The sequence below is a fragment of the Watersipora subatra genome, chromosome 11 (assembly GCF_963576615.1).
Source record: "Watersipora subatra chromosome 11, tzWatSuba1.1, whole genome shotgun sequence".
Classification (NCBI taxonomy): domain Eukaryota; kingdom Metazoa; phylum Bryozoa; class Gymnolaemata; order Cheilostomatida; family Watersiporidae; genus Watersipora; species Watersipora subatra.
The window spans coordinates 34,451,106-34,468,107 of NC_088718.1; the positions used below are offsets into that span (position 1 = coordinate 34,451,106).

A 17,002-nucleotide genomic window follows, 5' to 3' on the forward strand; every position below is an offset into this window, starting at 1 on the left:
TTGACTTGTGAAAATCTCTCTCTTATTGCTCAATTATTAAGTTGCTTTGGTTGTGAAGTTTTAAGCACTATCAACATAATTAACTTTGGTTTTTACACCCACAATCATAGCCGTTTCATTTTAATTTCATTGGCATTTCATCGATTTGGGTTCATTTTCTGTTTATTTTCTATTCTCTTATTTGTGCAACTTGAAAACAAAACTGTTTTAGCACTTTTCAAATGGTATGTTAGCTATAATTAGTGAATGGTACTTGATGGCTACATTGCGAAAGGGGTTATCTTGCTAAGAGAGAAGTTGGTGTCTTCTACCAGCATATTTATAACTCATGTGCTTCCTGCGGTTTAAATTTACTGGTAAATTAGTGTCAGTGTTAGTACTTTCACTCGTCGCTGTCTGTCACTTTAGAGTGCATTTACAACAATTTTGATTAGAAAACCATTGACACCCAGCTGAGTGCTCACAGATAAGTGAAGCAATAAGGATTGCTGAGCTGCAGTAGCTTGTAATGTAGACAGGTTGTAGTGAAATGCTTTTAGTGGTCATGTTTACATCTCTATTTGACCTATTATTTAAGATAACAGCTTTGCCTTTTTATTAGTGAAATATATATATTTATATATTTACATTTGTATATCTTATTTGCTTGCAAAGTGTTTTAAAAAAAGGTTTTTCCAAAAAAGCATGTTGTTAATAAAAATGTGAAAATTTTCTAAAAGAATGGAAGTTATGTTTTATGTTTGTTTATCTAGTTCATACTGTCCATATAAAATACTGCATAGGTTTGGTAGCTCCTACAGCGTACGTGTTGCAAGAATTAAAATGCTGCAAGGATCAGATTTGTAGTAAGTAATGCAGTTTCCTTTTATTTTGTCTAATATGATGCTGGTAAAAGCTAAAAATGACTAAAGCTAATGAAAATTCGAGTAGTGCAGTGCATGACTTTGAAGTGACTACATGATGTGCAATAAGGAGTGCAGTACATGACTTCGGAGTGACTACATGACGTGCAATAAGGAGTGCAGTACATGACTTCGAAGTGACTACATGATGTGCAATAAGGAGTGCAGTACATGACCTTGTAGTAACTACATGATGTGCAATAAGGAGTGCAGTACATGACTTCGAAGTGACTACATGATGTGCAATAAGGAGTGCAGTACATGACCTTGTAGTGACTACATGATGTTCAATAAATAAAAAATGGATACAAAAACAGCGAATATAAAACAGCAAGCTTGCAGAATAACACTTGACACAAAAGCCTCTGTGTAATCATTCCTTTGTGGTCTTGTATACAGCAAAGCACTGAATGGCTTAAAAAGTGAGCATTTGGTGGCGCTGAAATAAGTTTTAAAATTGAGTAACATGGCAGTGTGTTATACACAATGCATGGCCTATTATTGTGAAGAACTTCATTGGAGAGTTGTTTGCTCCTGCTGTTTTTTAGCACCATGCAAAACAAAAAGTATGTTTACAAAACAGGTATGATTGTGTCTTGCTTCCTACCTGAAAGAATAATTAGGTTCATGAGCCAAACTCCACATGGTCAGCATCCAGTGTTTCAAACTACCCAGCCAATCACAAAAACTTCTCTACCCAGCCAATCACAAAAACTTCTCATAACAAAGTATTATGTGGAGTAATTTTCCTTTTTATGTTACAAAGACTAACTTTTATCAGATTGATCTAGTATACTTTGTTTTGAGCTTTCATGTCCTTTTTAGGCAAACCAAATTCGGTGGATCGTTTCTCAATGTTATATTTTATGAAAGTGTCTTGTTTATATAGACAATAGCAAATTCTTCTGTATGAAGCCTTGCAGAAATATTAAGCTGACTTTAAATCCGACTGTATTCGTTTTTTGAAAGTATATTTATGTGAATGTTATGTACTTAGCGTGTAAATATTCCGACAAGCCTTACAAATCCCGTGTCTGTAAATAATAGTCCCTCAAATGGATCTAGACAGAAAGTGTTTGTAGTTTGAGACAGTTATTTGAGCATATCAGCAGCAAGGAATATTCTATAGAAGTACAACAGTTAGTTATCAAAAGCGAAAAGTATAAAATTTATTCAGCGGAACTATTGAACTTAAATACATCCTAAATGTAAGATAGCATAGATATGTGTTAAAAGCCACCTCTGTAGGAAAGCTTCACAACTTTATAGCAAATTGAAATAAAACGTTGATATTAATTAGAACAAGTTTTACAAATGTTCTGCGAGCATATTAGGGAAAAGCTAAATAATAAGTTAAAATAAAACAAAAATAGCAACCAAAGACAGTAACAACAATAAACTGCAAGAGAAACAAAATATTTAAAAAGGATAACAATAAAACATAGTAATAATGAATGGATTGTGTCGCAACTTATGTAGAGTGGAAACGTCGAAAGGCGAGTGCTGTCGGAAGGAGCTGATGTTCATCTAGTCACACTCTGATGTAGGTTTTTCTTGCTTCTCAAAGACGAATGGCACATGCGTATCGCATCTTAAAATTATGTAGAGTGGAAACGTCTAAAAGCGGGTGCTGCTAGAAGGAGCTGATGTTGATCTAGTGGCACTCTGATGCAGGTTTTTCTTGCCTCTCAAAGATCAACAGCACAGGCGTATCGCATCATAAAATTATGTAGAGTGGAAATGTCTAAAGGCGAGTGCTGTCGGAAGGAGCTGATGTTGATTTAGTGGCACTCTGATGCAGGTTTTTCTTGCCCCTCAAAGACAAACAGCACACGCGTATTGCATCTCGAAATCGAGGATTCATAAACGCATAGATAACTGGATTAGTCACATGGTTGATAAAATAAAAGTGCCAGATAAACTGTCGATAGTCGTTTCTTCCACACACATCGTCAAATTTATTGTCGGAATCTCCTTCACACGCCCCGGTGAACATCATGATAATGAGAGGTGCATAGGCTAAAATGAAAAACAAAGTTATGAGAAAAAGCGTAATGGCTGTATGCAAGTGTGGCAGACGCTTTTTCCTCCCACTCTTAACTGTTCGAGTAGTGACTCCACTTGATAGGTTGCTTGTTTCTATCATAACTTCAGAACTAAGCTCTGTGCCTGAACTTGGAGGGGAGGCGGTAGCATCGGATGAAGTTACAACATTTGTTGTGGCCGATGTTGGTTTGTTGTGATTCCACATTTTCATTTTGCGATGTAGACTGTAGACTTTACCAAATATTAAAGAGTAAAGCGTGGTGAAAATGATCGCCATTATTAGAAACGATATTATGAGGCCTTCCCAGAGAGCATACCAGATCTCAATTGACATTATCTCAGTTGTTGGATGACATACAAGTGTATTGCATCGTATTTCACCTTCACAAAACTGTGATAAAAGTTGCTTCTCAATCGGGCTGTAGACAGAAAAAGACAGCGCTTGTGGCAGCGCAATGGCTAGGCATGCAAGAGACAGAAAAAATAAAATCATCTTTGCTCGAAACTTTGTGATGACTGTCCCCTTAACCATAAACACAAGAATGAATCGGTCAATTGCAATGACCAACAGAATTGCTCCAGAAAGGGGTATAGACAGAAGGTAAATAAGTTTATCAAATTTGCAAGCAAACTCCGATCCGTGATCTTCATAGAAGAGTTCGTAAAGCCAGATTGGCATCGTTATAGAGCAGACGAGAAGATCCACAACAGCGAGTGACAAAATGAAAATTGAAGTTGTTGTCTTTTTTATAAACTTGGCAAACATTATTATTGTGATGACATTACCGATAATGCCAAAAAAGCACAACGGAGCAAAAAACCCAAAGCTTGCCCAGATCCAGCCTGCCTGTGACATGTCGCTAAAATCAATAGCTTCACTTTGCTGGTCGATCATTTTTGACGTGAAACCGCATAAGATTTCTTTATGATGGTCCGCGCACTTGTCCAGGTCAAAGTTGCTAGTAATGTTATCTTTATAGAAGAAATTTTCAGGGCTAGTAGTCTGTACTAGCTGTGAAGGGGTAAAACTGTTAGAGTCCATAGCTTCTGTAATAAAAGCAAAAGCATATATTAATATAACATGAGCTATCAATATTCAAGGATTAAACATACATGTGACGATAACTTTTACACAAGATTGGATGCTGGAATGCCAAGATAAGGCAGACAACACATGAACACTAATTATACAAGGAGGTATAGACTGTGAGATGTTGACACGACTGGTCTATTACGGAAATTTATAGATCCTATTAGAAAAGCGATGCTTCCGATTGAATGAGTTTTCCGGTTTGACTCGCTGATTTTTTGTGCTGTCTTTGTTACATAGGTACTACGTGTTGTGTTGACAATGATTATAAACTAATGCACCTTCCATGCACCTAACCAGGGACTCTGAAGCTAAGGGTTGAGTTTAAGAGAAAGAAAGTGGGAATGAGGAGTGAAGAAGCAACAAGATTTATTATTCCATCTCTCGAACAAAATTAGAAGTATACTACACCGCAACTATAGCCTAACTATAGCTATATTTTCAGTGAGCTGACTAAATTTTATTGTAACAGGAAACAGCGCTTTTTCAAAAAGATCTATTATTTTCCGTCTATTACACTGGATTTGTTAACAATTAAAACACAGTTTAATTGAAATCGCTAGAAATCAAAAACCACAGTTTAAACGAGCTCGTTAGCAATTAAATCATATGTTTCTAAACAGACTCACTAGCGATTATAACACATTGCTTTGAACACTCTTGGCTTTTCCCATTTAAAAGTCTTCATCAAAAACGGTATAGTCTGATGCAGAATAAGTTTTGACCAATTTCTCATGAGATTTTGACCTAGGAGCAATTGTAGCTGGATGCCTTTCTAAACACTTCCAGCGGTCCTTCTGTGATTTGAACTATCCATCGTTTTTTTTGACGTCATTAAGTCGTTTGCACATGCGCTTGTTCACGAAAAAGCCGCCATTTTTGTAGAAAACGATCATCTTTCTTTGATTTATTAGTACTTTTTGATGTTGTTTTGATACTATAATAAAAAATTGCAAACAAAAACATCGTTTTCAAATTATCATTGCAAAATCTACAAGTTTCTAACGAAAAAATTGTCTATAAAGATGGCCGACAACGATAAAATGACGTCACGAAAAAACAAAGGATTGACCTACCCATTGTATGCCATCGCACTAACCTCTCCCTAAACTGCACACCACTTATAGAAGATTAAATTTTTTTATTCATTCTTTTGTTCATCAAATGATTGCTCACAGGAAATCACTTTAGGGATCAACAAGTTATCATTTTTCAAAAATTAAGTGACACACACTTTTTTAAACATTTGAGCTTTTTATGTTTTCATGCGGCCCTATTAACAGAACCATGTTTTGAAAGACCATCATTGAAAAGAACCAGGGACTTGTGGTCTGTAGCACCTGAGCTAGAACAACAGGTTTCTGCTATGAAGTTCAACTGGTCATAACAGCATGGGCATATAACCTTAAAGTTTTCCTCCTGACAAATCAGCAAGGTAGCAGTCAGCGAGTAAGCAGTCTGCTGATTTTTGAATAAATGAATGAATTAGAAAAATCAACCTTATAAATCTATTGATTTTGTTCAGTAAAAGAGGTAAAGATAATTTGACACTAATTAGTCACATTCGAAAGTGTGATCATGTCAAAATCTAAAAGGTTTTATCATAAAGTATAGATATTTTATTGTCATTTGAAATTTTGTTTGTTGTTTTAGGTGGTCTGACTGCAATGGTAATTCAAGATTAAAATTGGTAAAACTTGATCGCAGTCAAATTGCTCAGAAACAAAAGACTTCTCTAAAATGGCGTCAGTAATCATGTTTCCTGTTTGCCCCTCTCGTTATGACATCAGCAATTGTGTTCAAGCTGTACTGTTACACATCTCTATTGACTACAGTATACTTTATTTTATATTTGATGGTTAGAATAACACTTCAAATATAGCCTCAGAAATGTTGCCATAGATGTCTCAAATGGTTTAAAAATACGAGGTTGGTGAGAAGTTGTCCCATTGCTTTTCAGTAATTGCTGTGTAAGCTTATGTATAAACAGGAAGCACGGCTATTGACGTCATTTTTGAGGATATCTGGGCACATATTTTTCTTCCGAACATTTTAACTGCGATCAAGTTTTATCAATTTAAATCTTGAAACATCTTGACGGTAAGATTACCTCATACATAAAAATCACAAATGTTAGAAAAATACCGATACCTTTTGATAAAATCTACTAAAATTTTGTGTACGTTAATCTTTAAGGACTCCACAGAGTTGACGTGATGAGCTTGTGAAGTTGTCTACTTTATCTGATAATGACTGATGTACAAAATAAATATGGCGGCATTTGAAGTTGCGTAACGTGTTAATAGAAGTCAGCGATCATTTTGTTGTGATGCAAGTTAGCATTACCTTGGTAAAAAAGCTATCAAAAAACTGTGGCCCTATTTTGCTATACTAGTACTCTTAATTTGCTTACTTATTTTTCTATACTCTTACTCTGTATTTTACTGTATTATTACAATGATGGATAAAATTAGTCCGCTGTCAGTCCCGTGCGTCGTGAGAGATCATCTTGTGTAATAACTATGTGCATAAGTATTCCATGATACAGCAAGATGATGGAGTGAGGCAGTTGGTAGAGTGCTTAACTGGAAATTTAAATACATGTATCTTAGTTCAATTCTCATGCACTAGAGTTTTTTTTCCTCAAGCTGTTTGCGTGACTTTGGGTGGACAAACACGGCTTTTATTATGGTAAAAATTATATCACAAAAGATTTTCAACCAAATTTCTGTTTTTTGACTTTGAGTACACCAAATTTTGGAATGAATGTTGCCTTAATGCAACAAGTACAAAACAGCTGTCTCTAAAGAATGGTTCACACTTTATCGCCGTATCTCGATGTTGATACCACAATACTTCGGTGGTTGTTGATAATACAATGTTCACACTATCACAAACCCATCCGCGTTAGCATCAGCAAATGCTCCATTACGTAGTGTTTTCAGTTTTTTTAATTTTCGAGAAGGAACTTCTTTGTTTTTGCATACTTGAATCAAATACTAGTCATGCAGCAACTATCATAAATGGAGATAAATAAATCACGTTATCTGCAACCTCAAATTGCTATCACCGAAACAGTTTACATTGTACAGGCTGTCATCGATGCTCGGCGAACTATCGGGAAAGTTTGACAGCTGCAAACTTTCCCTACGTATTCGCGTTGCTTTGTCGATGCCATCGGTTTACAGTTTACATAATCGACGATGAACTCCGAAAGGAAAACGCCGTCATATGGCGATATAGTGCGAACCAGCATTTAGTTCATAAATAGTGTCATATATTATCACCTGCTAAGCTTGCCAAAGCCACTCCAACAGAGCCTTGATAAGAATAAGGTTCAGTACATATACACCCACTCCCATCACACATTCATTGTAGCAATCAAGAGTACGAAGAGAACTACAGAAATAACCTAGGTGGTTTGACCTAGTTCTGTGAATAGAGGGAAAGCGTGGGGTGCTGGACTTTAATACAGATTAACTAAAATTATGTAACAAATGTGAGGATTAGGCTTATTATTAACTATTTTCATTACTCTAATCTACCTGTGAGTCATACCCGCATAGCAAACTATTGTACGCAACACTATTACCAGCCCCTTCCCATAAATTCTAAATGACGGCTTAATACTGAGGAAATCCAGGGTTCTCAAGCAGGATTAGCTTTGAAAAACTCTGTTGCAAAAGTTTGGTAAATATAGCTAACAGCCTGTAATGTATTGCAGAAAAAACTGGCAGGTGATAATATATGACACTATTATTCATGAACTTATAACTGGCTGTTTTGTGCTCGTTGCATTAAGTCTCTGTTTATGCCAAAAATGGATGAACTCATAAACCAGAAATATGGTTGAAATGCCTCGTCTGATATAATTTTACATATTGATCCTGTCAACAAAGAAGCGTAGCCAAGGACTGACTTTATACCAGCAGAGATGAAGGGAAATCTGGTTGACTTGATTATTGTGATATAGTTTTTAAGCCTAATACGTTGGCTGTATTTTGCACTGTGAGAGATCGACAAGTGTAATAACTATGAGCACAGTTATTCTTAAGCTGCGTTCAAACTAGCCGATTTACAAACCGAGTAATTGTGGCCCATCTCTGAATAATTTTACAGGAGTTATCTTTCCAACATTTCCGTTTCTCACCAAGACGAGTATGGGCCGAGAGTGGGCCATTTTGCCGTTTTTATTTGCGGGGTCAGATAACTTTAGCTGATATATTTTTAGTGGCTCAAAGTTCACATTTTGCAGGCTGTTTTCTACAAAGTTTCTCATGAGCGTTTTAGCAATTTACCAATTATTTTGCTCAGCTCATCACTCATAATGGAGATGGCAATCTAATAAGGGATAACTACAGGGAGGAAAGTATTTTGCTAACAGCCTATGCTTCAATTGTTATAGCAATAACATACTAATTAAAACATGCTTTAATTAGTATGTCGTTGCAATAATAATTGAGTGCAGATGATAATTCTGTTGAAAGCACCCTTCAGGGCGCTATAGTTATTACTTGAGAAACATAATTATTACTCCCGTTTGAAGCCCATAAAAATTGGGAAGAAAATGGGCAGATAAAATATGCATATGTAAAACAAACATAGCATTCACTTTAACTAACAATGTAATATTTGCTGTGAACGGCAATTTCATTGGCTACAAAAAAGTAAAAATCGGTCTAGAATGGTTTACCTTCTAGACGATTTTCTAAATTTTCTCTTTGGACAAAATTGGTCTCGGGCTCACTTGCTCTTTTCACACAAGGCAATTTTTGGCCAGTGGGCCAAGTCATTAAGACAATTGGCATTAAATCAGCTGATGTGAACATAGCTTTAGATGTAGAAGGGGTGTCAAGTGGTGCAGATGGTAGCATGCTCGTCTGAGAGGCTGAATATTTGGGTTAGATTCCCATTCGGTATAATCAATTTTCATATGCTGGATGGCTTTGAATTATTGGAAAATTTACTGACCCTGAAACGGCATTGGCATGACCACTAATAGCTATTATTCTGGCATTTGTCAATGCTTAAGAAAGACATCACAGAGCTTACAAAAAAATTTTCTTTTCAAAAGATTGCGGTCTCACAAAAAATAAAATAATTTTATGTTCCAGCAAGTTTGATTTCTTTCTGACTGACCAAATTTTTATAGGCAGCAAGCAAATTTGATTGGTGACGAGAAGCAAACGCAACAAGTTTTCATGAACCTTGTTTTGGCATCCTCACCAGCATTTGGTAGAAACATTTTTGGGGCCACATGTGGTACATCTACTAGCCATAGTGAGAACCTTTGATGCTTTACAATGACTACTTGTAAGGATGCTTGCAACAAAAAACTGCCCATTTTTTTAAATGTCAGACATCCGCTAATTAAATATGGTATTGCAAATACACATTATGACAAATATTTAGCAAAAAAATTAGTTGTGTTACCTTCTTGTAAGAAAATACATTAGCTTATGCAAAAAGTGTTGAAAAGGTTTTTTACAAATCCCCTCAGCATGACAGCTGAATTAGTTATAAGTTCATTATTAATGCACACTTGCTGTCGGTTTTCAGCTCACTGCTGTTTCTCAGAATATGTTTCATCTCAACAATAGCACCGGATAGGTTGTATCTAAACTTCAAATGTATATCAGACGAGATGCCCCTGTCTTATAAATGTATTGTCCATGTATATATTCTGTACAGACTTCATTCATTCCGGTGTAATGAGGATATTATACAGAAGTGTGATTGATTGGTAATAAAACTGTTTCCTGGAATGTCTGGGGAAAGTGAAAGACATTTCCTTTTTGAAAAATGATAAACAGTCATTTAAATAGATTGAAACTTGCTCTCTTTTGTTAACCCTTCCCAAAATGCTTGCACCTAGTTAGACTTAAAGGGGAGAGGGGGGGGGGGAGAGGGGCTCCGACTGTGCAACAAAAATCCATAATCTACGGACAATCCTTGCTTAGTTATGTAGTATTTGCTTCAAAAGCTTATTGACAATGAGCTACTGCAAAAACTATTCTTTGATTTAAGCATAATATATTATTTCATGTATATTATATTAATGTATATGAAACATGTATTATTTCATAGTATATTCATTCAGAGCCATATTAATAAATCTCCCTTTATCATTGGGTGTCTGTTAGTATGCGTAAACACAACATGTTTTCACATTTTTTAGTCAATTTTGTCTAAACTTTACACACATGTGCTTCATGCCTTCCACCAGGTTGCTAAAATTATTTGATTTTAAAGCTTTTTCTGATTCCTAAGAACCAAGCACTGAAACATTTAGAGGTGGAACGAGACACGAGACATCTCGAGTATCGACCTGTCTCGTCTCGTATCGGTCTCGTCTCGACTTAACTATTGCCAAACTCGAGACAGGAAATAGAACTAGAGCGCCTGCGCACGGTTGTTAAAACATGGCTTCTTGCGGTAGCAACAACTCCATATATTGTAATGGATTGCGGGCAACTGCCTTTAAAGTTATACCTGGTCCGTTACTACCTGTTGCTACTGATTATGTTGGCCACTGAGTCTAATCATGTAGTCCAGACAAAGGCCCTGTTATTTTTTAGTTCGGTTCTGTGTCCTTAAAACAGATACCGGGTCGTATCTAATTGCTCTTCGGATAATCCAATTTAATAAATTAGTGTTTTGCGGGTAAAATGTCTGTATTTTATCGTATCGTGTCTAAACGCCAGCTGCCCTTCATAAAATTCGGGCCTTTTCTACGTATATACTAACAATTGCGGGTAAAACTTGCCCGGACACGGAGAAACGAACGAAAGGCCGTGTCGACCATAGTCCGTGTTTGGTTAACAATGACGTTTTGTTAGTTCAATATAAGAACATACACGTGCATGTATACAGTAATTAATATAATTTCATGAGTGCAATTTAAATATAATTCACATACTACAGCTAATACACAAACAAAACTTAACATTAATGAAACGATAAGAATGAAAGTGTTATTGTGTGTTCTTTTAGTCGCGGTATTTCTTTGTAGAGCGACGGCTATCGGTTTCATTACATTAAAAAGTAAGAACTATTCAATAGATGGTAAAAATATACATGTACAAAGCAATATGTTGATAATAATTATGATCAATCAAGTTCAAAATTCTTAGAATATATAACTTCGGTATTTTAGAGCTGTTTGTGTCACTTTTGTTTACAAAAACTACATGCATATCACTATTAAAATGTTGTATTTAAATCGTTTACACCAGGTGAAAATTCAATTTAAAAAGAGTTTGATTAATTTTATATATACCAAGTAGCTAGTACTTGTGTAGTGAAATCATCACCAAATGCTCATTATTTTACTGTCTCGTGTCTCGAGTCTCGAATTTTTACAAGACAGTGTCTCGAGTCTCGTCTCGAGCTTAAAAAACCTGTCTCGTTCTACCTCTAGAAACATTCACCTGATGGCTGGCTGACTGAAATGAAAAAATCTTGCATATTGACTGGCTTCTTGCAAGCCTAAGATGAATGCTCAAGTTGCTATTTGCTGTTTTTTATTACCTACATAGTTATACGTAAATACAAATTTTATCAAAAAAGAAAACGCCTGTTGTATAAGAATGCTGCTTCAGACTTGTAAGTCAAATTTTGCTTGGTGATATATGTACATCAATAGTTGTTTGAACATCTTTAAAAGTTTCTATACATTCAAAGTAAATACAATGGAACCTCTACTTGTGAAAGACTCTACATGAAATTTTCAAACTACGAATGTTCTTTTGGCAGAAATTTTGCTTTTGCCTTTGAAAGATTTTTGTAGATACATCAAAAATCCTTTCATATTTTGGCCTGTTTGTTTGTTTCATATTTTGGCCCACTTTTTTCTTTATCTTCTTATATATTTCTTTATCTTAAATATAAGATAAAGAAATATATATATATTATTTATAATATGAAATATAATATATATTAATTTTAGAAATAATATATTATATTATATTCCCGCATCATATATGTGAAATATATATCATATATATTGCATATTTTGCCGGCAGATGGCTTTAGAACCATATTTTATCCCCAACTAGCAAAGCTTTGCCTATGTATCGGGCGTCTAAGCAATTATTATATTACTTTATTGGTAATAATATTATTTCAAGCAGTAGTGTTTTCCAAATTATGCCATAAATGAAAAATAAAAATAGCTAGTTCGGCAAATCAAATAAATCGTTTTTGTGGTGCTTGAAATATCCTTTCTCTGCTAAGGGAATGGAAATTAGGTGAAAGATTGTTAAAAGAGCTAGCAATTATATTTTCTAAATAATCATTGAAGGTTGTGTGCGATTGGTTCATATCACATCCACTGAAAAGAATATTTCAAATAAAAATAACAAGTACATGACAGCTACTAATAAAAATTTGTAACTGTCATGTAAAACATGAGGACGCAAACCATTAAGGAGCTTGAAGTCTATAATTTACGTGAAATAAACATTTGTCATAAAGTATCGAGCTGCAAAGATCTGGAAAGATCATTCAGTGGAACAAAAATGTGGAATATGATGTAGATTAGCAAATAGCCGAAACGCTCTTTATTGGTTCTAAGAATGAGTGAGTGAATTTTCACTATCAATTTACTAACAAAACATATTTCACCCATATTGATAATCCTACTAAGCCAGATGCTTAATGAGGGATTAACAGTTGCAGAAGCTGCTTATAACCACACTATTGTTACACGCTAGTACCCAGACAGTCTGGTGTGATGCGAGAGACTGTCAGGTGTGCCGATAAAACACAGTATGTGCATAATAAATAACTCCAGCATTTTGGAAGGTAAATGATCAATAAAAATGGTAGTGCGTAGGGCAAGAAAGATAAATATGCGAGTTCGAATCTTGTATGATGCAGTTGTTTTTCTGAACCTATAGCCATGGCTTCAGACAGGACGAACACGACTCTTATTAAAGGCTATTACGCTAGCAGTTCTATGTGCCATGAGAGATCATCACATGTTATAACCGTGTGCACAATTATTCTTAGGTCTAAAGACCACCTTAATCTGAGGTGGTTGAGTGCTTCAAGTGATAACACGCTTTGCGGGGAATTTGAATATTTGGGTTTGATTCCCATGCGGTATAATCTTTTTTTGACGCTTTCAGCATGGCTTTGAACAGACGGACGAATGGACAAACGGACAAACGGACGGATGGCCACAAATTTTATCATAGTAAAGATTGTAGGTATGTACAGTTTACTTTTGTTTTCAAAGCAGTTATGAGTGATACTAATTGACAGAACAATTATAATTTGAGATCAAAGGCTAACAACTAATCTGTTGTGCAACACCATGTCTATATTACAAGCGGCTATAAATCAGCATTCCTTATTGCCCCACTTTTTTGTGGGCACTCAGCTGGGTGTCAATGATTTTTTAATCAAAATTGTTGTAAATGCACTCTAAAGTGACAGACAGCGCCGAGTGAAAGTACTAATACTGACACTAATTTACCAGTAAATTTAAACCGCAGGAAGCACATGAGTTATAAATATGCTGGTAGAAGATACCAACTTCTCTCTTAGCAAGATAACCCCTTTCGCAATGTAGCCATCAAGTAGCATTCACTAATTATAGCTAACATACCATTTGAAAAAGTGCTAAAATAGTTCTATATTTAAGTTGCGTAAATGAGTGAAAATGACCAGAAAATGAACGACAATACTGGCGCAATGATTGTGGGTGTAAAAAGCAAAGTTAATTCTGTTAAAAATGCTTAAATCCCTTCAACCCAAGCAACTTAATGATTGAGCAATAAGAGAGATTTTCACACGAAAGCAATCGCATGCATGATAGTAATACTGTAACACATTGTTACAATTTGAAAGTTTTATAACTACACTGGGCTGTTAAATTAGTCTGTGATAATTTTCGTTATATAAGCAATTGTTTATTTAAGCTTTTAGCTTAATCACATTACATCACTCTTAAAGTAACGTTTCTCACTTAGCTAGATGTTTATTGCCCCTCCATGAACTCAAACTGACAGCACAAGCTACCTTACATGAGCAAATTAAAGTCGTTGTCAGACGATGACATAAACAAAAGGGAATTGTGAGAAAAGCTGGATGGCTTATAAAACTCCATCTAGATTATTCAACCTGCCAGTCTGTTGGTTAGTATTAAGTAAAAACCTCACATGCAACATCACCAAACATTGTAGTTGCAACCCAGACGTGTAAAAACGATGCAGTTTTTTGTATCTGCATAACAGTTCATAGTGTGTAATACAAGTTCTGTATACAAGTTCTGTATACAGTTAGGAGCAAAATCTCTGTATACTAATCAGTAGTTAGTAGTACAAGCTCTGTACACTAGTCAGTAGTTAAAAGTACAAGTTCTGTACACTAGTCAGTAGTTAGGAATACAAGCTCTGTATAGTAGTCAGTAGTTAGGAGTACAAGTTCTGTACACTAGTCAGTAGTTAGGAGTACAAGCTCTGTACACTAGTCAGTAGTTAGGAATACAAGCTCTTTATACTAGTCAGTAGTTAGGAGTATAAACTCTGTACACTAGTCAGTAGTTGGGAATACAAGCTCTGTTTACTAATCAGAAGTACAAACTCTGTACACTAGTCAGTAGTTAGGATTACAAGCTCTATATAATAGCCAGTAGTCATTACTAGAAGCATAAATATTTTTATGGCATACACATTAGTTAAACGCGGAAGTTCTGGATATTTGAGCAAAAACACTATCAATTGTAGACAAACACCAACCATTTTCTAGGCTGTCAGACCAACATTTTCCACTTTTTTTTGTAATTAACACAGTTGTTGCAGACTTCAAAGATTTAATCAGACGTTTTTATTTTTTGTACCAAATATTAGCAACCATAATAATAATAGTGTACTTCATCTCTTTTATATAACTTTAATGCCTATAGCCAGATAATCGTGTTACATAATGCCATATGTTATATAATTTTATATAGTGCCAGATAATCTATGTTATTTGGGTAAGCCAAATTTATATCTAATACAATATTTATAAAACACAACATGTGGTAGTATGGTAAAATGAAGTTTATTTTAGTGCAGCGTAGCGTCCGCTAAAATGAATGGTGTATTACTATATAATAAAAAAAACAGATTACAATATAATGCTGTCTTTTTTAAAATAACAAATACAGTTTCAAAAATACTAGCCATAAGCTTGATTATGCCAAGGATTTTTTCCTTCTTTATCAGATCTGATGCAGGTTGTTGTTGTTAAGGCTGATTCTCAAAAAACCAGATGGAGTTTTAAAACCAAATATCTTTTAGCAATCTGGCAGAAGGCACAGAGCATATGCATAGGAAGTTTGGATGAAATCGGTCAGTAACATTTAGAAATGCAAAGCGTTTAGGTGAACTAACAGACAGACATACACAATGACAGACAGACATACACGATGACAAAGTGGGATATATTAATATATATGTGAAATTTGAGCTAACGTTTGTCTCAAAATACAAATTAGTTTCCAACATACGGCATCCAAATTCTTTTCAGATGTCACAGCTTTTTAAACAAAGTAAAGAATCTAGTAATAATTTTATCTAGTTTATTTTATTTTAATGTCCATGTACATTTGAATAATTATGGTATGTTGTTATGGATCAGCCACATGATAAATACTGTTTTACTAGCTGCCAAACGTTTTTTTAAAGAAAATATGTAAATACTTAAATGACTAAATTTTTATGATAGTTAACGCAAATGCCAGTGATGACATCATTACATATATAAACTTTATTAAAAATCTAAAATAAGTTGAAATAATATATGTGCTTGTTGGCACAAAAAACCTTTTAAAAAGCAAAACTTTCACAAGATTAGGGTCAGCGGTAGACTAAGGACAATAGCATAAAAGTTTCTGCTTTCCATCAAATTGATAAAATGATTTTTTTAAACATTGCATTATAGTATTATAGTATAAGTATTATACTCTAAACTAAAATAAAATAGTCTGCTCTGTAACATTTTTTGAAAATACAGGTACAAATATTTATACAATGAATGCATTTCAGATACAGAGATTTTAAATGACCCAATTAATTATTGTTTATTTAATCTGTTGCTGTTTACGGACATCTTATTTTAGTTTAAGCTGTGTATCAGCATATAATTTATTATGTATGCATTCAATAAAATTTACATACTCTTTATTTTTACAGAAGTTCAAGGAGCTAACTAAAATGATTTTAAGTTGCCTCAGCCATTTTTTTTACTAAAACTGAAAGTACCTGGATAAGCTCCGACAGACATCCATACAAGTATGCTGATAAAATGAGGGCTGTTAAAACCGTACTATACGCCCATGTCTGTGTTTATTCCATCAACTGGCGAGTATATGGTTTGTCCTTACCTTTCTTGAGGCGGTGTTTTCCTTAGAGTTGCAACAAGGATAAAAGTTTCTGTTATGCTTTAAGCGATTAAAATCGTTCCCACAATCTGGTTGAGAAATATGCATAAATTCTACTCAGAGTGATGATATGCAGACGATGTCTGTACGAAGAATGAAGGACTCTGAATAATTACAGCTTTCCAGCAATAGCCTCTTCTACTTAGCTGAGGGTGCAAAGGTTACGGCTACAGTTTGATGGAAATCTAAGATGATTGATTGTTTTGACCAATCAGCCGTTGCAAAAGTGGCATAGCCTAGACCAGAATCCAATAAGATTTTGAGATGAAAGTTGATCCTTTCCATTTATGACATTCCTTCAATGTTTGATTGAAATTAATATGATTTGCAGGAATGCACCCTTAGAAACAAAGTTTTGTAACAGGGACACTCTTACGATAGTAGTCTAAGCACTTCCTTTACAATCAACAATAGAGCAAGTGTGTGCAAACTTTTCAAAGTTGTTAGTTTTTTTCATCATATTGCGTATTTAGTCAGCAATAGTATGACAACTAATTCTACTGCTAAAATCCTAAGCAAGGATGCGAATCT

General features: G+C 34.8%; 1 protein-coding gene across 1 annotated transcript; it reads right to left on the minus strand.

Annotated features, from left to right (window-relative positions):
* Nucleotides 1-2,046: 2,046 nt before the first annotated feature.
* On the minus strand, nucleotides 2,047-16,556 carry LOC137408155 (neuropeptide receptor npr-1-like). Its single transcript, XM_068094551.1, has 2 exons — nucleotides 16,415-16,556; nucleotides 2,047-3,995 (listed from the first exon to the last, which is right to left on the minus strand). The coding sequence occupies exon 2, from the start codon at nucleotides 3,988-3,990 to the stop codon at nucleotides 2,647-2,649; it is 1,344 nt and encodes a 447-aa protein (XP_067950652.1). The 5' UTR covers nucleotides 3,991-3,995; nucleotides 16,415-16,556; the 3' UTR covers nucleotides 2,047-2,646.
* Nucleotides 16,557-17,002: the final 446 nt, after the last annotated feature.

Excerpts from the sequence above, each read along its gene's own strand:
- LOC137408155 (XM_068094551.1), bottom strand. The coding sequence starts at position 3,990 with ATGGACTCTAACAGTTTTACCCCTTCACAGCTAGTACAGACTACTAGC.